The 23,378-nt window shown below is 38.6% G+C and overlaps 2 protein-coding genes across 7 annotated transcripts in view; both read right to left on the reverse strand.

The window, feature by feature from the left end:
* Window positions 1-6,247: 6,247 nt before the first annotated feature.
* NRAS (NRAS proto-oncogene, GTPase) lies at window positions 6,248-13,375 on the reverse strand. Of its 2 annotated transcripts, none has more exons than XM_007169353.2 (7): window positions 13,239-13,375; window positions 12,612-12,739; window positions 10,418-10,596; window positions 7,948-8,107; window positions 7,271-7,394; window positions 6,914-6,955; window positions 6,248-6,806 (listed from the first exon to the last, which is right to left on the reverse strand). In XM_007169353.2, exons 2-5 carry the CDS (start codon window positions 12,720-12,722, stop codon window positions 7,275-7,277), a joined length of 570 nt encoding a protein of 189 aa, XP_007169415.1. In that variant the 5' UTR covers window positions 12,723-12,739; window positions 13,239-13,375; the 3' UTR covers window positions 6,248-6,806; window positions 6,914-6,955; window positions 7,271-7,274. The 2 variants fall into 2 exon arrangements, with proteins under 2 accessions (XP_007169415.1, XP_007169416.1); XM_007169354.2 differs by having other exon boundaries at window positions 6,248-6,824.
* A 120-nt stretch (window positions 13,376-13,495) lies between these two features.
* The window catches only part of CSDE1 (cold shock domain containing E1), a 36,423-nt gene continuing 26,540 nt past the window's right edge, over window positions 13,496-23,378 (reverse strand). For all 5 annotated transcript variants that reach the window (XM_007169350.2, XM_007169349.2, XM_007169347.2 and 2 more), the window contains 8 exons: window positions 22,559-22,666; window positions 21,789-21,964; window positions 21,065-21,177; window positions 19,942-20,061; window positions 16,901-17,079; window positions 15,874-16,037; window positions 15,174-15,306; window positions 13,496-14,805 (listed from right to left, as the gene is read on the reverse strand). In XM_007169350.2, the coding sequence (XP_007169412.2) occupies window positions 14,758-14,805; window positions 15,174-15,306; window positions 15,874-16,037; window positions 16,901-17,079; window positions 19,942-20,061; window positions 21,065-21,177; window positions 21,789-21,964; window positions 22,559-22,666 (1,041 nt within the window). In that variant the 3' untranslated portion in view covers window positions 13,496-14,757. The remainder of the gene's footprint in view (window positions 14,806-15,173; window positions 15,307-15,873; window positions 16,038-16,900; window positions 17,080-19,941; window positions 20,062-21,064; window positions 21,178-21,788; window positions 21,965-22,558; window positions 22,667-23,378) is intronic.

The raw sequence follows: 23,378 nt of genomic DNA on the forward strand, positions 1-23,378 counted from the left end.
AGAAATCTCCTTTACCGTACTCCAAGGGCTTTGAGCAGCATGGTTTGAAAGCTACAGTTGACCCTTGAACAATGCAGGCCTTAGGGGCGCCCACTCTCCATGAAGTCGACAACCCGCCTATAACTTACAGTCAGCCCTCAGTATCCGCGATTCCTCTGTATCCCTGGATTCAACCAACCTCAGAGTGTAGTACTGTAGTATTTACTGTTGAAAAAACATCTGCGTAAAAGTGGACCTGCCCACGTCAAACCCGTGTTGTTCAAGGGTCAATTGCACTAGTGAACCAAAAAGAGCACAGTATCTGAAGTCAGAAGACCTGGGTTCAAACCTGGAATAAACCCATCTAGTTTTACAGGATTCACATCAGTAAAATGTAGACCATTCCTCTTTTACATGGCTTTTGTGGAGGGTTAAACGAGATTTATGTAAGAGCACTTTGAAATTGTGAAGCAATATACAGTTTCCTTTTAATGAGAGCCTTGACTTGAAAAGGAGAGACCCAAGTGGCAATGAGGCATGAGACAGGCTCTGTGCATCTTGGGTAGCTTTGATTATTCTCAGAAAAATTGTGTAGGAGGTGACCCTGGGCAGTGTCATGAGGGCGACAACTGGAAGAGTGAGGCTAAGCAAGTTACGTCTCAGTAAACAATATCCTTCTCCTTTGAAACAACCACCAAATTGCAACTAAGAAATTTTTTGTTTTTGAGATCTCTCCTCAATGCAATATAAAAGATGAATGAGGAGCCAGCCTATCTGGCTCGCTGCTGTATGCCCAGAGCAGCACAGCATTTAGGCACATAGTAGGTTCAATAAAAACCTGCTACATGGGTTAGGAAGGAAAACATACTGAGCCAACGAAACAAAAACATTCTGTTAGGGCATGTGGCTATGCCTCCTAGTGGAATCCAAATGTGTTTCTCTGAGAGGAAATGTCACACCAGCTGTAGAACGATGGGGTGACAGGCCTTGGTAACTTCAGTTCATGTGCCTTGCTAGGCTTTAATATCATATGTCAAACTGCTCAAATTCACAGGCAAAACAAGCATACACTTATGAGATTTCTTGATATAATTTTCAAGATGTCTTTAAACTTCATTCCAATGAATAAAAAAAATTTTTTTTTAATGTTGGGTCTCAATTGTACATGTGGAGAATTGATTTACACTAAGATGTTTTAAAATAGTGTGCAGTTTTCCTTCAGACAAATATCATACAAAATTCACACATCTCAAGCTCCTCCAGCCAAGTGTCAATAGCGCCAATTTTATTACTTCCACGGTAGCCATTCTAGAAGATTGCTTTTCCTAGCCTGGATAATATTTCAGCCTACTGCGTCTGAAGGCTCTAGTAGGCAACTGCTCAGTTCCAAACACATACTCCCTGGTTAGGCATGTAGCTGCCTCTATCTTTAGAAACATTTAATATCGCTTTAACCCCCATATTGCAGGCACTACCCCTTGTTCTCTTTATATGGTGCCTACAAATTGATGGCAATCTGTATTTACACTAGTTTTAAGACGAGATTAAGCATTAAGTTGAAAAAGAACATCTCCCCCCTCCCCACTACAGGTTAATAAGCAGACTATTTTGGTGCAAGTGCAAAGTAAGTCATGAATACAATGTCTCCAGATAAGAATGATTAAATTCACTAGGTTTACTTCCAGTTCCTGAATCTGAACCTTTGATGTTCCTTTTGGCACTGCAAAGGGTATTTATTATCTGCATTTCGGATGTTCCTAGAGTTCCAGTTTTCTTTTATTAAGGTATAGGACCACATTTCATTGCCCAGAGTTATACTGAAAGCATTACAAAGCATACCCTTCCCCTTTGGATACTGGACACTGCTTCTCTGTGCTCTCAAGTCATGGAGCTGGACATAATCTGAAATGTGTCCTAAGTGGTTTTGCAAAATGATCACTAGCGCAAACTCTTGGCCCCTTTACATGTATTTATGGATATCAAACAACTCATGTGACTCTGTTGGCCACTTAATGACCTTGAGAATTGCTTGTTCTGAGAACAGAACCCTTAATAGCACAGACATGCATAGGAGGTCCCCTCATATTCCAAATAAACAAGTTTCCTTAGCTACTTTTCCATTGTTTGTCTTTCTATAGCTTCATCTTGGCCAAGCGGAACAGCAGCTATCATCAGTAAGATAATATCCTTTCCTCCTTTCCTCTTTCTCAGTTATCAGGGTGTCAAATATTAGAAGAACAAAAGATCTGATGTGAGGCATAGCTGACTGACTTTGGAGGAAATCTGTTTTAGATACACCAGTCCATAATTCTGTTTTTCATATACATTTTACAATCTAAAATATTTACACTCATCCCAGTAGCTAGAAACAGTATCTTGTTGCTTAAATTTGGTTTCCTTAAGCTTAATTCAGTCAAATACTAATGATCCACATTTCTGCCTTTTTGAAGAAAAAAGTGAAAAAAAATTGATGTCTTTGGTAGAATGAATCAAGGTCCTCATAATCACAGTATTCCAGTGTTGACTGAAAAAGCCTAGGTTTGGGCTTCCCTGGTGGCGCAGTGGTTAAGAATCCGCCTGCCAATGCAGGGGGACACGGGTTCGAGCCCTGGTCCCGGAAGATACCACTCGCCACGGAGCAACTAAGCCCGTGCGCCACAACTACTGAGCCTGCGCTCTAGAGCCCGTGAGCCACAACTACTAAAGCCTGCGTGCCTAGAGCCCGTGCTCTGCAACAAGAGAAGCCACCGCAATGAGAAGCCCATGCACCACGACGAAGAGTAGCCCCTGCTCGCTGCAACTAGAGAAAAGCCCGCGCGCAGCAATGAAGACCCAATGCAGACAAAAATAAATAAATAAAATAATAATTATAAAAAGAAATTAAAAAAAAGCCTAGGTTTGAAATCATTCTTTTATATCTCCTTAATTAGGATTGGGAAATCTGAGATATCCTAATTCAACTTCCCTATTTTGCAAAATTAGCAAACTATTGGCTAGAGTAGTAAAATTATAGTTAGAGCTCATGTTCTCTGGCTCCTAGACTTATGCTCTCAAAACTACACCAAGATTGGTAGACTGTACAGTAGTACAAAAATAGACCAAAAGATCCAATGGCAGTTTTTAGCACTTCACGTTAATGTGTGAGAATCTGCCATATAGCTTTGAATCACCCCAACATAATAAAGCAGGTTCTGACATACTTTATACTGAGACAAAATGAGGAACTCAGATCTTCCAACATTGTCCAAATGTCACATCCAAACGTCTGAATTAAATATTAGCTTTCAATAAAGGCAATCAGTGGAAAAAGCAATTATGACTAAGCAAAGAACTTCCAGTTTTTATTTTTCAAACATTTAACAAGAAAAATATTCAACCAAATTTTTAAAAATTAGGATGGATTCATTTACAATAAAATAGTCAACTTAAAATATCAGCCCTTTCAATTTAGGGCCAAGGAGGCCAATAGTTCCTGTTTAAACAGCAGAACTGCACAATTGACATTTTTAACCTATATTTAATGGCACAGAAATATAAAAGTCATACAAGTTCCATTGAGATCCTCCCTTCCCTCCAGAGAATTCATACAATTGCTTCTTAGGTCAGTACTCAGGCCTTTAAAAATTACCAGTTATATTTTGAAATATATCTACAATTACTCTGATAACAAGAACACTTTAAAAACAATTCTTATGAGAAACACCTTAAAATAATTTCGTGGCACATTAGGTTTCTTAAAGAAACAGCAAAGATGAAAAATAATGTACAAGAATTATCGTCTCGTTTACAGAAACCACCCAAATTAAATACTTTCTCTAATTTAATTATCCTTGCTTCTTATAATTAGCAGAGATGAATTACAAGAAGAATGCACCCTTTTTTGGTTCTTGGTTGTAGCTGCCAGCTTAAGAGTTCATGACTGTAAATGTAAAGCAAAACATGACTATGCTCACAAATTCTGGAATGGAAAAAAACCAAACTATCTCTTTAAAGTGTTTCTCTATCCTTGCTTTCAAGTCAAGACAAAAAATTCACAGCAGTTTAAAGGATGATGAAAGACTAAACATGGGGCCCACTACAATACAGATTGAGGATAATTTTACCTATTACACTCCTGAAGTGAAAACTGTAATAAGTACGATTTGACCAAGTAGCATTCTATAGTAAGCTGTTGGAGCAAATATAGCACTCAACAGATTCATTTATAGACAGGCATGGTAGCCTTCACACAGAACACCTTATTTTCACAATCTTGAACGTACAACCTTTAAGAAACAAACAGACATAAAGTAATATGTGATTTATGACAGCTGGCCAGGCACTTAACTTGGGGAAAGAGACTTTCAGATTTTGAGGTAAACTGTAATTGTCTTCAGCAATCACAAACATATTCTAAAAACTATCTGATACCACACTAACTGAAGTTATTCAGCGTTTTAACTCTAAGTTTGTCACTCTACTGTGCCAAAATGCATACCAAAGTGTAACTCTTTAAGAAGCTATTAAAAAGAACATTTTCAAGTCTGAACTTTGGCCCCATTTAGATGCTTCTGTGCTTAGAACATACTTGAGAAAACTAAAAGATACAAACATACAAGGGTAATGGGCAGAAGAGCCTAAAATGAGTTATTCTTTTCCCCCCAATCTGACATTCGTAAGAATCACACTGTCAGTCACATAGACAAGAGGAAGAAGAAGAAGAAGACAATGACAACTGAGGTGACAAGTCTCCATCTATCCTCAAGAAAATGACAGAGCAATGCTCCAAGAGGAGCAGAAGCCAAGTGGCAGAGAGTTTCTGTTTACCGGCGCGGACTGTGAAAGCTCTCAGAATTAACACTAAGGAGCACAACTCATTCTCTGGGTACATTATGTTTTTTCTTCTCTTCCGAATTCATTTCAAGGCAATGTGAAATTTGCTTAATAAATGAAAATTCATGTTAGAAGATAAGAGGACCTCAGTAAGTATTTACACATTAGAAGACGAGAACAGGAAGTGGCCGTTTTGGAAGTCTTCTTTTATCAAAAGTTATCCAAGTCTATTACTCATTAGAATTATCAGGATATTATCTGCAAATGGAAAAGCCAAGCCTCCAAATCCTCATAACTATTAATTACATTCTCTATTCCCCTCTCAAACAGCCATTCCAATCCAAAGGCTACTTCTTGTTCAGAACAAGAACAAACTCATCAGCTTGTTATCTGGTATGCCCAGACTAATTAATCAACATCCTGTTTTAAACCCTTCAAAGAACATTATGAATAAAGAAAAATTTAAAAATTTTGATCTGAGGCATCCTCATTCTCAAAAACATGAGAAAAAATATTGGCTTTATTTGGTTTCCATGTGGCTAAAAACAGAGTCTAGATCCTTTATTTATAAGGACTTCTAAGCTGACCCTTCTCAGGATAACAAGTTTTTCCAGTCATGGTTAAGAATTTGTGCTAACTGACCTCTTCTCTCCTTGCAGGACTAACCACATGCATCTGGCAAAACTACTAGCTGGAATTAATGGTGCAATGAGCAAATGTGGAAGAATTTCTCTCTCTGTGATGCTGACTGGCTCGCTGAAGTTTTGAAACTGTGACCCTGGTCTATTAGCACCATGCTTTACTCAACTGAAATAATCAAGCCACTGCTATGGGGTGAAGGACAGGGGATGGGGTGAGAAGGGGACCGAGGGCAATTATATACATGAATAATTACCATGATACGCAAAGAAAATGTGTCTATTAACATATTTGAGGCTTGAGAATCACTGATCACAGCTATTAAATAAACCTGCATCAAATTTTTTATAATTTTGAACACCTGCAAATGTAGACGTTCTGATATGACCCAAATTTAAATATGAATGGAAGTTCATTGAACATCAGATTATCAGTAAGCTAGAAGAAACAAATTATATACATTTTGCAGGTAGTAAACTACCAAAACAAAAAAAAGTGGAGATGAGGTAAAAAGTAAGCAAAATTATTCCTAATCATTTATAGTCTCACCTTTCTCTTGGGAAAGCCCCAAAACAGGTCTCTAGAAAAATCAACTTCATACATGTAAGAAATGGCATCTGCTATCATATTGGTATATCTTTCCCTCAAAGCTAGACGGGTCACAGACATATCTCAGACAATCATTTTCATGTATAACAGTTTCTAAGACATCTATTCCACTGAAGTATTGTAAAGGAAGTCTACAAACCACTTCCAGGAAAAAGGCACTTCACTGTGAAAGTCAGATTTAATTACAAGAAAGTCGAGAAGACGAGGATAGACTCAAAAAAGTCAGTATTCACTTTTGTATTTCTGAATACAGAGCAGATGCCAGTTTATAGAATATAGCTGATAACATTACAAACAAACCAAACAGCAACATTTAACTATATTCTCAGCAAAACAGTAATTTATGACATTTCTCCAAAACCCAACATAGTTCCAAGTTCAACAGTAAAAAGGAAAAAAAAATCACCAGCAGTTGCTACTTCAGAGCTCAAGACATTGTTTTCTACAGAATTTCATGTTTCTACAGTTTGGTTCTCTGTTTCAGAGCATTTAAATTGCTTTTCAGATGAAAAACCTGGGGTGGCGGAGGTTTGTTTGTGTGTGCTCGGGGAGAACCCAGGGTGGAGAAATACTGGGAGTAACAAGAGGTTCATTTCTCTGGTCAGACAACCAAGTGAGGAGGTAGTTACTCTGAGAACTTCTCAAATAGAGAAAATTATACTGATCTACTGAGAGTTGGGGAAATCGCAGGAGCTTCTTTGTGAGACTGAAGATAGCAACAGGAATACTTCTCCTCCAGGGAAGTCAGGACCAAGGTGTCAGTGCAGCTGAAATAAACATGGAATCTGTATAAATGGTACATAGAGAGTATTAGAAAAACAAGGTTACAAAATCAACATAAATGATAATACTTTCGTTTCCAAACTTGTCCTACCTTGACGGTGGCTCTTTTCTGATGCTAGAACTTTAGAAGTATCTATGAGAAAAGAATACACACCATGTCATCATCATGTAGTGATCCTTCAAGCTCCTGGTAATACATTTCATAAACAATGTCTTCTAATTTCTAATGTTATTGAAAATTTAACAGTCTGTAAAATAACTAAATGTTTTAAAAACAGTTTAGGCTGTGGTACTCTCAGAAAGGCTGCCATAAGGAAAGTTCTTTATTTCAGAGTTGTTGTAAGTGAGCAGAAACTCTGTTAAATAGCAACATAGAAAAGATAACAGCAACACTCCTCCAAATTGCCTGAGTGATATTTAAAATTATGTCAACAGACCACATGCTCACCTTGTTACATCACCACACATGGCAATCCCATACAACCTTGAGTCCCATCATCACTGCTGTTGAGTTTTTTCATTCGGTACTGACGTATTTCTCTTACCAGTGTGTAAAAGGCATCTTCAACACCCTATAAGAGAGAGAAAATGATAAAGACAGCTTAACAGACACAACCCAAGTTGTAAGCTCTCTCTCATTTGTACTTCTTTATGTGGATTTAAAATTGCAATTATTAAACAGGCTGATTCAGCATTCCTATTGAGTCACATTAGCAGGCTGATATACAAATAGCACTTTCTGCAAAGATAACATTCAAGTAAAGGAAAATGGGTAACATGGGACATACAGAACTACCAGATCTAAAGATTCCATTCAGGAGGGCCTATGCCTTAAATAGTAGCTGGTGTTGATGCAGAAAGGGGGACTCATATTTTAAGTATCTTTAATCAAGGGTCTTCATTTTAGAAATATTTGTGCATGTTAATTTGCAGGAGTAAAAAAGAAACCACACTTGAATATTAATAAATTCATTTTGGGTTTAAACTGAAGATTAAAAAAATAGAACAGTATTAAAAAAATCCAAAACAACAAAGAATGTGGATCACGTCTCTAGTGAAGAGTCAATCAATCAAACTTTTCTGCCTTAAATAAACCCTTGCCAGATGCTAAAAGCTGTACTATACCTGTCTGGTCTTGGCTGAGGTTTCAATGAATGGAATCCCATAACTCTTGGCCAGTTCATGGGCTTGTTTTGTGTCAACTGTCCTTGTTGGCAAATCACACTTGTTTCCTACTAGCACCATAGGTACATCATCTGAGTCTTTTACACGCTTAATCTGTTCCCTAAAAAAGGGAATATGTTATCATAAGAATAAACTTTTAGGAAGGAATAAACAGCTAGGGCAAAAAAGAAAATCTAGCAAATTTTACCTAGCCCTATTAGCTTCTATACTGAGTTTCACTTTTTTTCTACTTATAAAAGGCCTTGCATACTAAGAAGACTGGTGTAGACTTGAGGCAGCAGCCGCAGGGAAGCCAAGTACCAGTTCACCTTCTATCTTGACACATGTCCCTGTTAGGCCCCTTGATTCTCCAAAGAGCTTGGCTCTGGAGTTAACTGGCAACTCGAAATCACACTCTAGGTCAAGGTCTGAAGTATAAAAAGTAAAGCTTACTGCCTCCAAATAACTTTTTGAAGCTCCCTTGAGAGTGACAGTATTTAACGAAAGACAGTCTATCCACTTCTCCAGACGGGTGGTGTCCAAACATTTTCTTCAAACAAATTATAGTCCAAGATATAAAATAGGAAACACCAGAACTGCTCTTATTAACAGGGGACTAAAGGATTTGGAACTCCCAACTGACAGTTCTCTCTTCAATGACAAGTAAGACATACCACACAGCAGTTTGGAAACTACTGTTCCAGATTCTCTTGATCAACCCTGTCCAATAGGACTTACTATGATGATGGAAATGTTCTCTAGCTGCACTGTCCAACTATATATGCTAGTCAAATGAAGTTACTGAACACCTGAAAAGTCAGTTGCTAATGGGACCAAGGAACTGATTTTTAAATTGTTTAATTTTAATGAATTTATTTATTTTAACATTTATTTATTTATTTATTTTTGGCTCTGTTGGGTCTTCGTTGCTGTGCGCAGGCTTTTCTCTTCGTTGCTGTGGCGAGCAGGGGCTACTCTTTGTTGTGGTGCGCAGGCTTCTCATTGCAGTGGCTTTTCTTGTTGTGGAGCACAGGCTCTGGGCGCACAGGCTTCAGTAGTTGTGGCACACAGGCTCAGCAGTTGTGGCGCACGGGTTTAGCTGCTCCACGGCCTGTGGGATCTTCCCGGATCAGGGCTTGAACCCATATCCCCTGCATTGGCAGGCGGACTCTCAACCACTGCACCACCAGGGAAGCCCAATTTTAATGAATTTAAATAACCACATATGGTTTGTGGGTACCATACTGCACAGCACTGCTCTAGACTCTACCCTGGGATTACATACAAAGTCAAGTACTTGAAATGCATTTCACTGGCTATCTGCAGAACTGAGCTTTGGTGTGATGGCAGTAACCTATGTGAAGGGATAATATAAGACAACCTAAGGAGAAAAATGATTTCTAGAAATTCAGCAAATACTTTTTTGGTGCTTGCAAAGTGCTAAGCATTTTATTAAGTGCTGCTATTAACTCCAGAGAGAAAATGGAAAGTAGAGCAGGTTTAGGGGAAGAAAACCAGTTTTAGACTAGTTTGTTTCTGAGAGTCGACATCGTCATATGGATGGAGCATACACCAAGACTCAGGCTCCAGGCAGAACGCTTGTGTAGCATTTACTCTGTGCTAAACACTGCTCTGAGTGATTCACATATTTATTAACTCGTTTAATTTTCACAGCAACTCTTGGTAGGTACTACTATCTCCCTATTATAGATAAGGAAACTGAGGCCCAGCGATTTAGTAGTTTGCCCCAAAGTTCCATGGCTAAGAGATGATGGAGCCAAGTTTCAACCCAGGCAGAGTCTATATTCTTAACCATTATATTATTCTGCTTAAAAAACACAGAGCTAAGAAAAAGGAGCCCTGGGTTTTTGGTCCTGGCTCTGCTACGAATAACAATCAATCATGACTATGAAAACCTAACAAACCACCTTCTGAACTTTGTTTCTGTAAAATAAGAATGTTGTATTAGAATTTTTATGGTCCAATCGAGCTTTGAAACTTTAAGGTTCTGTGGAGAAAGACCATCTTTACATTCCTTTGCCTTGCTTTCATCTTTATCTAACACCCCTCCCCCCATTTGTTTCTTCCTGCTATCTTCTCTATTACATACTGAAGAATGTTTCTCAGAGGTGTTTTCCTCTCTGAAATGTCTTTGTGGTCTCTCATAACACCTCTAGTTCTGAATCACTCCCATTAGCAAGCAAGCTTCATTTATGTATTATCAGGCATTCTAGACATAGTGGCTTATATAAAATAAACTCCAGTACTAACTTTCAGTAATAATCCCAGATTCTCAATGTCACAACCTAAAAGCAATTCTTTTCATAATTAAAAAATTATATCTTCCCTAGTGTGGTATCCTCATTCCCACCCCAAAACTTCAGAACACACTTAAAGATCATCCTTTCAGAAAAAACAATGCTCCTAGTACCTGTAGAGGTTAATATCTGCAAATGATTTGCTATTATTGATGGCAAATACACAAAGGAAGCCTTCGCCTGTCCTCATGTATTGGTCTCTCATGGCACTGTACTCCTCTTGTCCAGCTGTATCCAGTATGTCCAACAGACAGGTTTCACCATCTATAACCACCTGTTTTCGGTAAGAATCCTGGGGTGTGGAGGGGAGGGGGGCAGGGAGAGAGGGAGATTCCATTTTTATTAAAAATCACAGGGAATGCAATGCTATAGCTAAGGTTAAATAAGCTCCTAACCAAGTCCAATTCTGTCTCTTTGGTTTGTCCCTCAAACTGCTGATATATAATCACAAACAGAAAGTACTTAATGTCACCCTAGGAAAAAAGCCCCAAATGCTATATGCCTATAGAAAGGAAAATGTGGTCACTCTGTTCCTGGAAAAGATGAAGAAAACATGGTAATTGAAAAGACAGTTCTACCGCACTTAGACTAGAGATTATGTTCACTGAAGTATGAACTGTACTTCTCTTATTTGAGTTATTTATTGTCAATTTACAATTCTAAACATATCTCCACCAATTATAACTTGGTCCAGGATGCACTATCTTTTGTGTTTATGATTAAATACACAAATACCTTTTATTTCAGACAAGGTTATAATATCAAAATATTTTTCTCATCATGACAGACTGTACCTCTGGGGAATGTTCCTGAATCAAATTCCTAAAGGTTCCAAACATGGTATAGTTACATTAATTCCTCGGGAAGATAGACATGCATAGACCATATTAAAAATTTTTTTTTCAATTTGGCTCTAAGGCAAAAATTTTACTTGTATCTTAATATTTATATTCTGGGAATTCAGTTCAAAGAAAATAACCTCATCACACTTAGTAAAGATCTGGCTCCAGAAACAGTATGCAACATAGTTTGCCAGCCCATTGAACAGTGCCTCAGTAACTCACGCCATTGTGGGACTGTAATATACTTTCAAATTAACATAGAATTCACATTGTCAAAATTTCCTTAAAGCGTGAAATATGGTCAAATGTTTGAGTGTTCTGAGGAAATAAGCAAAATTAAAATGATAAAGATAGGTTTTAGTCAAACTAATTCATGCTAATAGAAGTCAGAGAAGTGGTCATTTCCTGGCAGGATAGGGGGGTTTACTGACTAGAAAGGGGCATGAAAGAACTCTCCCAGGCATTGGAAATAGTGTATATTTTTATCTATGTGGCGGTTACATAAGTGTACACAAATTTAAAGCCACTGAGCTATAGATGTAAGATTTATATACCTTATGTAAATTACCTCACAACAAATAAAATTGAAAAATATTAAAATGTCCTAACCATTAATACTAAAGCTGGTAAGCCTAAAATAAAATTTTGCCAAGGATTAATGACTAATTTTAATAATGGCTATATTAGAGTCAGCTTGCATTAAACACTCAATGGCTGGGTGGTACGAAGACCAGGATGTGGATTAAAATAATCTCTAGAATAAGATTACAAACTCTTAAAGCACTTTAGATGCCATTTACTGAAGCCAATCTATAATTTGAACTCCCACAAAAACAACAAAAACTTTAAATAAGTGATAATTACACAGTGCATTAGCATCCACAAAAATTTAACATATTTGATTTTTCACAACATCCCCTGGGTGTCAGGCAAGACAGGTTTATGGTAATTTAATAGATGAGAAAAGTGATTTGCTCACTATCATATAACTAACTGCAAACAGGGACCGTATTCCTAGGCACAGTGACTCAAAATCTCATGCTCCTTCTTCCCTAACCCACAGTCTCAGCTGCTTCAAGCGGCTAAGAAACACTCAGATCTCTGAATCCTTCACCTCCATCCTGCTATCATTCAGGTATTCTATGACTTGTGTTTCTTTTTAACGGAGCTGTCATATGTGGAGAAACTAAATGATTTCAACACTGAGTTTGTAACCGTTTTCAAAACTGTTAAAAACTGTAAACTTTTTAGAAAATCATCAGTAGCTAATAAAAGTAAACTCTTCTCCAAAAACAGGTAAAGCTTTACTTATTGTATTACTGAACACAGTGCCCCAAATAACTTTTTATTTTCTCTCCTGATTATTTCTTTATCTAAGGAATAGCTGAAAGGTATGGGAAAGGGAATGGGTTAAGAGTAAACCGAAAGAGAGAGGTATGGTCAGCGGACTGCCACTGGGCCTCACCTCTATGGTGGGATCATATTCATCTACAAAGTGGTTCTGGATCAGCTGGATTGTCAGTGCGCTTTTCCCAACACCACCTGCTCCAACCACCACCAGTTTGTACTCAGTCATTTCACACCAGCAAGAACCTGTGGGAAAGCAGCAATTAGGGTTAACTGTCGAACCACATCTACAGTACTTCAAAGCTTTCTGTAATCAACAGTAACTAAAACCAGAGTCTGAAATGTATTGGTTCCGTACACGTTCATCTCCACTTGGTTCTCAAAGTGATTCAGGAGTGCAAAAACACTTGCAGGTTACTGTGGATCTCAGAATTCTGGATTAGTCTTCTACCTACCCCCACCCTCGTCTATTTTTCAATAGCCCTTGGGCCCCGCCCTCAGCCTAAGGTAAAGAAAACCCCCCTTCCTACTCCTTTAAATCTTCTGAGCTCTGGGGGGCGGCCTCCAGACCGTCTCCCCTTCTCTCTCCCCCGCCTGTCTCCAAAGAGCTCCCCCGTAGGGCTCAAAACGAAGGACCCCCCCGCCCAGGGCCTTTGTCTCCAGCTCGTAGATTCCGCTCGATTCCTGGCAACAAGGAGTCGTCAGCATGCTCCAAAGTCGAACGCTACACACGCCAGAGCCTTACCTCAAGCTCCACTGCCTCCGCTTCGGACAGATTTGGACCACAACCGGGAAAAATGTTGGAGACCCCGGAACCGCCATGAACAGCCCCCACCAGGGAGCGGCACTTCCGGCCCCGCCCGCTACGCAATCAGTCGGCGCCCCAGGCGCCGGAGTCCCCGCCCCGGCCACGTGGGCCTCCGACCCAGGAGTCACGCGGCAGGCCGCACCCAGACCCGCCCCTCCCATACAGGACGTTTTAATAATGAAAGCGCTAGGTGCTAGTGTCTCAAAAATCAGTAAAACTTTATTCGCTTCCATTCTTTCGCCATTAACAGAAAACTGGAGAAAGCAAAAGTGTTACGTGTTTACAAAGATAAATGGCCTCTTTACCCAGAGTAGATCAAAACCTCAAACGACAACGGGGAAGATAAAAGCACCCTCCCCCACATCCCCTGAGCTGACCCATGTCATCTTAGACAAAGCCTTCAGTCCACTGGCCAGGGACCCTGTATGTGGCCAATTCAAGATGAGGGCCAAGAAATCAGACCAATCCGTTCCCGTGATATAAAGCCGAACAGAAGCTACACCAAGGGTCAAGTGCCTGTACTTTTTACAGGACACAGGAACCAGGCGGCTACTTATAAAAAAAACAAGATTCATTTCAGGCACAACTTTTTTATTATTTTTTGTTTGTTTTGTTTTGTTTTGAAAACAGTAAAAGAAACTGGGTCCTAGAAGCTGCAGTGATCTAAGCAGCAGCAAGTTTGTGCATTCATCCTTTTGTTTTTTCTTTAAATATGTTTAAATTATCACACTGCTGGCACACCTCATTTGCATGAAATTCTGCACCATATATACTAATTGTGGTAAAGTTACACCCCCTATCCCCGGGGAGGGGGGGGGGGGAACTACCCTGGAAGATAATTTTCACTGAAATCTAACCAAACATCATTAAGTGGACTGTGACAAGATTATAAATGATATGAAAAATAACATTTTAACATTTGGCCATCAACTTGAACTGGTTTGCCTATGCAAATTTTTGTAATTTTTAATATATTCTACCATCATATGGTTCTCAGAATTAAAGCATAATGAACAGAAAAGGAAAAAGAATGCAACTGAGTGCTAAGGCAGAACATCTTGCCAAAAGTAATGAAGGTAGAGTATATACTAAGTATCAAGTGCAGAATTTCATAGGGCCAACAAGGTAACAGTCTATATTTTTCACTTACACAGGCAGAAGTGGATTTGCAATTACCAGTTGCGTTAAATGCACCAAATAAAGCTCCTAAAATTGATTCTATAAGGCGCCACCTTAAGTTTTCCAGCCTGCAACTGTGCATAATTTTAAAATGGTTTTCTTAAATTTATTTATTTTTTTAAACATAACACGAGGAAGGTGTTAAAACTGGTGTAATAGCTCAATAGAATAAGTATTCCAGATTTTGGGAGGGATGAAGAGGGAGATATTCAGAACCCTTCACCAGAATCCCCCCAACTTGATCATAGTGGATTAATGATGTGCTTTGTGGATGTGGTTAGTCAATGACACCAGCTTGACGGATCTTTCTTTCGGCACCAAATCCCTGTGAGGAAATAAAATTGCAGTTAATCACCTGGGTGCATGACAATCATTGTACATTCACAATTCCAAAAAGGACTACCAAAGCATTACTCTCAATCACCACCAATTCTTTTGCAGAGGAGGAAATCTATAGTAAGCCTTCCTAAACTATGTTCAGAGTATCAGGAACACCAAGAAATGTTCCTCTTACTGTAAGCAACCATTACGTTAGGGGCTGAACCAATATGCAGGGATCCTAACTAGTTATGATAGCAATACTGAAGCACCTTGGTAAAGTAAGCTCTTTGAGTTATGCTAAAATAGGTTCTCAAGTAGTATGTTGGTCTGTCAGTTGCCCCCATCCGCCCAAAACCTTGTATGCCCTCATACCATTGAGTTATCTGGTCCCCTTGGCTGACGAAGAACCATTAGGCGAGGAGCACTGGCATCATCCAGGGTGATGTTCTTCAAGCGATTGACCAACCTATCAGGTCGTGGAGCTGCAACAGCCTTGGGGCCCTCGCTGTAACAAAGTCAGGAAGTGAGAAGAAGCAACACTTGGTGGGAAGAAAAGTACATGCAGAGGAGTGTGTCTTCTACCTAACTACCCAAATGACTCAGTTTTAATGAGGGGAGACTCTTGCCTCACCTAGCCAACTAACTAACTAGCAAGACAGGGCAGACAAGTTTATGTTTTTATTCTGAACTCAATGTTTATTACTGCTTAGGAGCTGGAAGAATCATTTGGGTGAGGGTCATCCCTAGACTGGTCTGCAACCAGAAGACCAGTTCCACAGACACGTAAAACAATGTAGCAGGTATGGAAAAACATTAGAAAAGGAAAATATGAAGAAATATTTCCAGAGACTCCCAGCTCCTCTCATGCTATTTTGTTATTAAAACAAAACAAACACATAGTGCCAGAAATGCTAAACTACAAAATTTAGACAATAAAGAAATAACCAGAAAGTGGCAGAAGAGGATAAAAAAAAAAAAAGCAGTGATGGAAAAGTGAAAAAATATGATAAAGCAGAGATTACGAAAGAGACAGTCCAGGGAGATTACTAATCAACAACAACAAAGAACTCACCAGACTCGCCAAACATTACAAGCACTGCACTTGCCCGTGCGCTGATTAAAAATCACTGAGAATTCCACCTCATCTCCTGCCTGTAGCTCAATGCCATCCTGAACTTCTTTCACATGGAAAAAAAGCTTCTTGCTATCTCCTACTTCATAGTTAATGAAGCCAAACTGAAATTTTAAAAAGACAGCATAAAAAAGACATACCACACAGCAGGGAAAAGAAACTCACTTTGAATGAAGCACAATTTGCCCCTAGCTAGTAGGGGTTTATAAAATGTGGCGTCAGTGCTGATGCTCGCTGCCTGGGCTATAACAACAGCATATGGGTCTGCAAAACTTGTCAGGGAAGAAATGTATCTTTGAAACCACTGCCATCCACTCTATCATAGCCTGAGAAACAAAGAAAGGTTACCTTGTGCCTACATATATTGTATGAACTAAATAAGCTTTTGAATTAAGCAAAATCATTAGGAAGCTGTTACTTGAACATATGCATTGTTTTGATCCCTCCCAAAATTATTAAGCTGGGTTATGGTATTTTAGAAACAGCCATACAAAATGTTATAGTCACTGTACTGATACCAAAAAATGTCCTGAGGACTCAAAGAGATTTCCTTGAGACTTAAGTACCAGGAATAGTTTTGTTTGCCCGAAGCTTATTTTATGAACACTTCTACACATGGTTTCTTTCTTTGTGTGGTCTGCAAAAGAAGCTCTGAGCCAAGTATGAAAAACATTACAGTCTTTCTATTCTGGAAATCTCACTCCAAACTTATTTTCCCCATTGTGTTAGCTATTAATACTACTCTTACTTTCCTTTTGCTACTATTGCCGTTTTATCTTTCCATGTGGTTTTCTCTGTGTTTTTAATAAGCTACTTCAAATCACTGAAAAGGGGGGTAAAGTGGAAATAAAAACCAAATGAATGTTGATGGTTCCCCCTTGGCTGAAAAATTTTCAAGGTTTTGGTTACTATTTGGTTACCAACTCATAAAAGGATCAAATTCAGATCAAGAGATATAACCACTTACCTGATCTTTCACACACTCCACTGTGGCCCTACGCAGGGGTGTGATGTTGTAGGCCATAGTCTGTGCATTTTGGCCCAGGACACACAACTGGAACTTGACGCTCTCCCCTTTCTGTAGGCAATCCCCTTTGTTGGCCATCCCAACTATGCCAAATGGATAGACCTCACCTTTCATATCCCCTGTAAGGAGAAACAGGTACAAAGTCTAAAAGCTAATATTTCACAACAGCCCTCTGCTGATGGTCCTAATGAATTTTTAATTTGCTAAAAATATATTCACTAAGAAGATTTTTTTTATACCTAAGAAATTCTACTTTAAAGCTCCAATAAAATCCTGAATGCTAAATACTACCACAAAAACAAATGAGAACTTGTAGCTCATTATCACCTTACTAGCTAACGAACAGTTTTAAACCACATTTATGGGGGGGAAAAAAAAAATAACACTAGCACGCACAATCTCATTACCTTTGAGCTTTTAAAGCTCTATGGGTTGCTAACATGATCCACTGGATTATCTTCTTCCCAAGTTCACAATATGAGCCAGTCAAAAACATTTCTGATCCATACCTGACTGGGCATTAAACAAGCCAGGCATAGGCAAAAACACAAAATAGATAAATCATTTCTTGGCATTCTACCTCCTTTCTTTGTTTGACTGTGGCTCCCTCAAACCTACAGGCACCTTTCTTCTAGATCAGGGCCCAGCACATTTTTTCTTAAAGGGCCAGATAGTAAATATTTTAGTCTTGTAGGATCCTGTCTCTGTCATGATGACTCAACTTTGCTGTTGCAGTGAGAAAGCAATCAAAGACAGTATGTAAACAAACAGTCTTGGTTGTGTTTCAAGAAAACTTTATTTATAAAAACAAGCTATCATATTTGCTGAGCTCTGCCCTAGAGTAAAATGTTGGCTGGAGGTCAGTGCAGGCTATGGATAAAAACCAGGCCAAAGAGTCCATCCAGTTGCCTATCAGTTCACCTGGATGGTGAATTCACTGAATCAACGAAGGCAGAAAAGAGGGGAAAAACATTAGATGGAAGACGAAGCTTCAAAACTGGGAATGCTTTTAACCATTCTCTTGATGATTATAGGGGTAAGTGAAGATTTTCTTCTCAAACTTACTGGAACTAAAAACTTTGAGGAGAGATTTCCAATAGATCAAGTCATGCAGAAATACTAAAGACAGCTAGACTGACTTAGTGGTACTAGCAGTAACCACCATTTATTAAACACTTATGCATATTTAATCTTTATAGAACATTCTGAGGTTGAAGATATTATCCTCATTTTAAAAATGAAGAAACTGGGGCTTCCCTGGTGGCGCAGTGGTTAAGAATCCGCCTGCCAATGCAGGGGACACAAGTTCGAGCCCTGGTCCGGGAAGATTCCACATGCCGTGGAGCAACTAAGCCCGTGTGCCACAACTACTGAGCCTGCGCTCTAGAGCCTGTGAGCACAACTACTGAAGCCCGCGTGCCTAGAGCCCGTGCTCCTCAAAGAGAAGCCACTGCAATGAGAAGCTCGTGCACCGCCAACGAAGAGTAGCCCCTGCTCGCCTCATCTAGAGAAGGCCCGCGCGCAGCAACGAAGACCCAAAGCATCCAAAGATAAGATAAATAAAAAAAAACAAAACCAAAACCAAAAAAAAAAACAAAAAACAACGAAGAACTAAGCTAGTAAAGATTTAATTAATTTGTCTTAGGTTGTACAGCTAGAAGTGGAAGAGCTGGTAGTCAGATCTAGGTCTGTCCAGCTCTAAAACCCGTGGTATTATATTGGGTTAGTTGTATTCCTAAATAAAAGAGCTGTTCTCACCACCAAGTGGGGAAAAGTGACCTTTCTAGCTGCAGATAACTCTAGGCTTAGAGATTTCAGGAAAGTTTCCTTTTCCACAAAACCTTGCTTTTAGACTATCAAATAGCCAGTGTTGAAGAATAAGTGGATTGGGGGTTGGGAATGCAAAAGTAAATAAAAGGGTGCATGATACAGAGGAGGAAATGGGGCACTTTGATATTATCTCATGAGTTTAAGTTAGTTGCCCATACCCTTGTGGCCCTTTTAAGGATATGGTGTCACCATGGCATTAGTTTAAGACTGACTTGCTATAAAGTCAATTCATATTTGGAGATGTGTGTATTAGGGTACTGGTTCTATTAAAAACAGAAATTCCTAAGAACCTCATGTAGTAAAGGAACATGTTCATCAAGGCTCATTTCCTTCTCTCAAATGACCTTCTCTTCCCCACTTTATGTTCTCCTATGACTCCTAGATGACACAAGATTTATTCCCTTTGTAAGCCAAGCTATCGTCTTAGGTTAGAATTTCAAATCCTCTCATCAACTCCATCATTATGCTAATTCTGCTGTATTAATCACCAGTGTTCCCTACTACCATTTCTACTGCAAACTTATTTTATGCACAAAGTTGGTCTTTCTGGCGTTAATTGTTTGGGGTAAGGGATAACACCAGGACTCAGGGAGTTGTCAAAGATGGGGAGAAAAAGACAGGAAATGAAAATGTACGGAGCCTTGACCTAGAGAAAAGTAGTAGGATCCCCATGGAATCCTGGCTATTAAAATAGATATAGTAAACTTTTACAGGAGGCAAAAATGTTTATAGAATTCAACAGTTACTAGGAAATTTTGTTAATACTGATGTAAATAACCAGTGAATAGAGGAAAACTGCAAAGTTGTACTAAACCCAGCCAACTTGAATGTCTGATTATCAAACATTAAATGCATATTTTTAGTGTGAGATTTTGTTCTCAGTCTATTTCAGTATAACTCAGCATTAGTAGCTCACATATCAGCCATATGCTCTACAGCAGTCATTTGTTCACAACGTAAACCCAGGCTGATCTCACTTCCAAGGGATATAAAAAATAAAAACCAAGTATTGTGGGAATAAAATCACTTTTCCTTGATTCAGTTTTTAAGGAGTTTGAAAACAACTGCCACCCTACCATATTTTAAAATCTTCGACGCACTCATCTGAAGGTAAGGCAAATTTCAAAACAATCTGATAGCGATGCTCTTACCTTCATCCATGATCTCAATCATTCCTTGGTACTCAGTCTGTGTTGGATCGACACTCCTCAATGGGCGAATGACTTTACCAGAGTAGATGGTGGGATCAGCTTCCTCAGTAATGCCATTCACTACAAAACAAAAGCATGTATACCTCTCCCTCAACAATTTTATTTAAACTCTATTGCACAGGACCGAAAAAAAAAAAAAAAAAGCGAACATTAACAGAACAAACATCAACAGAGGGTTGGCTGGTTTCCTGCTAGTCCTGAAATGCAATACTTCTAAACTACTATTAAAATAAAGATGTTTAAAGACTTAATAAGTATACATATTTAAACATGTCTTGCTCTCTCACCTTTTCCACATGACCAAATATCACCTTTTTAGTGAGGCCTTCCTTGGTCTCCACAAGTATTGCTAAGTACTTATATACTTCCCCAATTTATTTTATCTTAATATCTTTCTGAACATACTATATCCGATATTTCATTCATCTTTTTTGCCAATCTGTCTTATTTCTTCACTGCTGTACCCCCAGTTTCTAAAACACTTACTTATTAAACTGAATGAACATTCTTAGCTCCCATTTCTCTAGAATAACACCAAGAAAAAGTGTTATTTGGTGAGTTTACACGAAAGCCAAAAAAGTAAGTTGTAGGCCTTTTAAAAGTCAAAGATCCTAAATAGCAATGATTTCCTTAAGTTGCCATTATTCTTCACATTTAAACTCATCCTTCTCCAAAACTGTCTTCTAGAGGGATGCCCCCCCCCCAATCCCATGGAGATTTATTATCTTGGGGTTATTTTTAAAAAGAGATATTGAACTGATAATAAACTCAAAGCAAATGACCTAGAAAATCTAGAACAATGGTTCTCAAACTTCAGTGTTCATCAGAACCACCTGAAGGATTTGCTAAAACAGACTGCCCATCTCCAAAGTTTTGGTAGGTCTGGGGTGGGGTCAGACAACTTGTATTTCTAACAAGTGGCCAGGTGATGCTGCTGGATCTGGGGATCACACCTGAAGAAACACTGATCTAGAACAATAGGCTTTTCTCTCCCTCTCCCACCCTACCCCTCACCCTCCTACTCAAAACATAGGCCTAATAATCAGAAGTCACAATTCACTACCTGAGTGTGTTTTGTTCACTTTTTCTGCACTGACTTTGTTGCCTTTTCCTTTGGACAAGCTGTACTCGACCATGTCCCCCAGTTCCAGGCTATCAACATCACCAGAGAACTCACTGCAGGGGAGGGGAAGGAAATGACATTTGAATAAGCATTTACCACAAACATCAACAGTAGCAAGTAGCCTTTATTTCTTCTATTATAATATTCATGGTGTGCTTACTTAAGCTGGATACTGTTTTAAGCACTGACTCATATAATCTTCAGAAACATCCTATGAAGAGGTACCATTATCCTCAGCTTCAAGATAACGAAACTAAGATGACAGGAGGTTATTTTCATTCGATAAAACTTACACAGGTACTAAGTAGCAGAGCCTGGATTCAAACTGGAACTGTATGGTTCTAAGAGCCCATGCTCTTAACCACTATACTATACTATAACACCAAATCAAATATACAACTCTCTGGTAGCAACACATAAAACTGTATTCTTTTACTGAAGCAGAAAGGCTCCTATCCAATGTTCAAAGCAGGTACAGGTCTTTCTGTATCTTTTGACCACATGTTTTCTCTACAGAGGTAGACAGTTAACCTTATATATTGCCAAAATTTCACCAATACGAAATCTGAGATTAAAAAATACATAACTACCCAATACTAATGTTTTTGACTCCAAAACCAAAGAATGGATTGTAAGCTCTAAGTTCCTAAAAGGCATTCCTCACCTGTAATGGAAAAAGATTTCCTTATCATGATTGGCTGTTTCAATAAATCCAAAATTATCCTTCAAAGTTGCCACATAACCCAAGAGCCTCTTGGAGTTGGAATTACGACCTAAGAGTCGCACACAAGTTGCAATTTGCTGTCCAGGCCTCTGTTTGTCACTAATACTAAATTCAACCTGTGAAAAATAACGACACTCATTAGTATCATGTCGGGTTTCATGCCAAGTGGAAATGACAACTCCCCCAGACCTTGCTTTCCACTCTAAATATCCTTTTTATAAATACTCTGATGGAACCAAAACTATCACTTCTACTTCTCATTCCACTTTTCACAAGGATCAAGTTTTGCTCTCTAGTGTGTATTCCTTATAGATTCTTAATTTCTCTAAAGGAGGTCAATTGGAAAACCAGACACACTAAGTATGACAAAAATGAACAGCAATATAAAAACCTTTAGCGTGATTTTATTCTGATAATGCTTCAGTGACTGTTTTAACTTTCTTACCAATATTATTAATTTTATATAAGGTAATTGCTTTTGACATAACTAATGCTTAAATACTAATTCCTCAAAAAGCTTTAACAAAAAGCTTGCTAGACCCTGTTCTTATTCAATAAGCTGCTTTTAAATAGGAAGATGTTCATATATTAAACTTGTAAGAATGTTAGCAAAACTTGATAAAATTTAAAGAAACCATTTTTCAGGATTTATGATAAAGATGATAACCTTTAACCCTCCCTCCTCTCTCAAATAAGCAGAATTATCTTGCCTTGTCTCCTATCTGAGGAGAATTAGATCCTTCCACATCCTTGGCTTGAAAAGCAATAGTCAATTTCACCCCACAATCATCATAAGCAATAATACCATCCTCAGCCTCCTAAAGAAATACAGTCAGAAAACAATGAGAAGAATCAAGAACCACCACCAAAAAAACAATATAAGCACAACTGCAATTATTACAGACTCCTGAGCCAAAGAACTGGTACAGCTGTAGAAATTTCCTATCTAGGGTTCTCTAAAATATGTATTTTTCGTATGGATAATAGATGGTCTTGCCTTTTAACCCAGGGCTGACTCAGTCTGCCTAATTTGGTCTTAGTCTTAACCTAATTTTAATGTTGAGGAGGGAGCGCTTACTGACAACATGCCCATTCTTCAGTTTTCACGACCAATCAGAAATCACCTCCCCCTCCCAAAAAGAAGCCCTATCCTCCTGTCAAACTAATTAGTGTTTTATAAAGAAACCCTGAATTTTTCTCATCTGTACCTCTATTCAGTGAGGAATATCCTTTCCTCATTTATCTCCACCTATTAAATGTCAATGCCTTAGTGAAACCATCCCAGATCCTGCCAGTTTAGAATTAATTTTTGCCAAAGCTCTCTCACTGACCTTTTATAGCAGCATTTAACATTGTTGAATCACCTGCTTCTATACAATTCTTGTTATTTACTTAAGAGCAGAGGTCATCTTATGGATAGCTTCATATTTACGGATTTAGTGGATTTTTCAATAAATGGAGTTCAAATGTGTGAACTGAGTCTACCAAAATTTCAAAGTTTTAAATTGCTTGGATGACAAGTACTATCAT

The sequence above is a fragment of the Balaenoptera acutorostrata genome, chromosome 1 (genome assembly GCF_949987535.1).
Source record: "Balaenoptera acutorostrata chromosome 1, mBalAcu1.1, whole genome shotgun sequence".
Lineage (NCBI taxonomy): Eukaryota > Metazoa > Chordata > Mammalia > Artiodactyla > Balaenopteridae > Balaenoptera > Balaenoptera acutorostrata.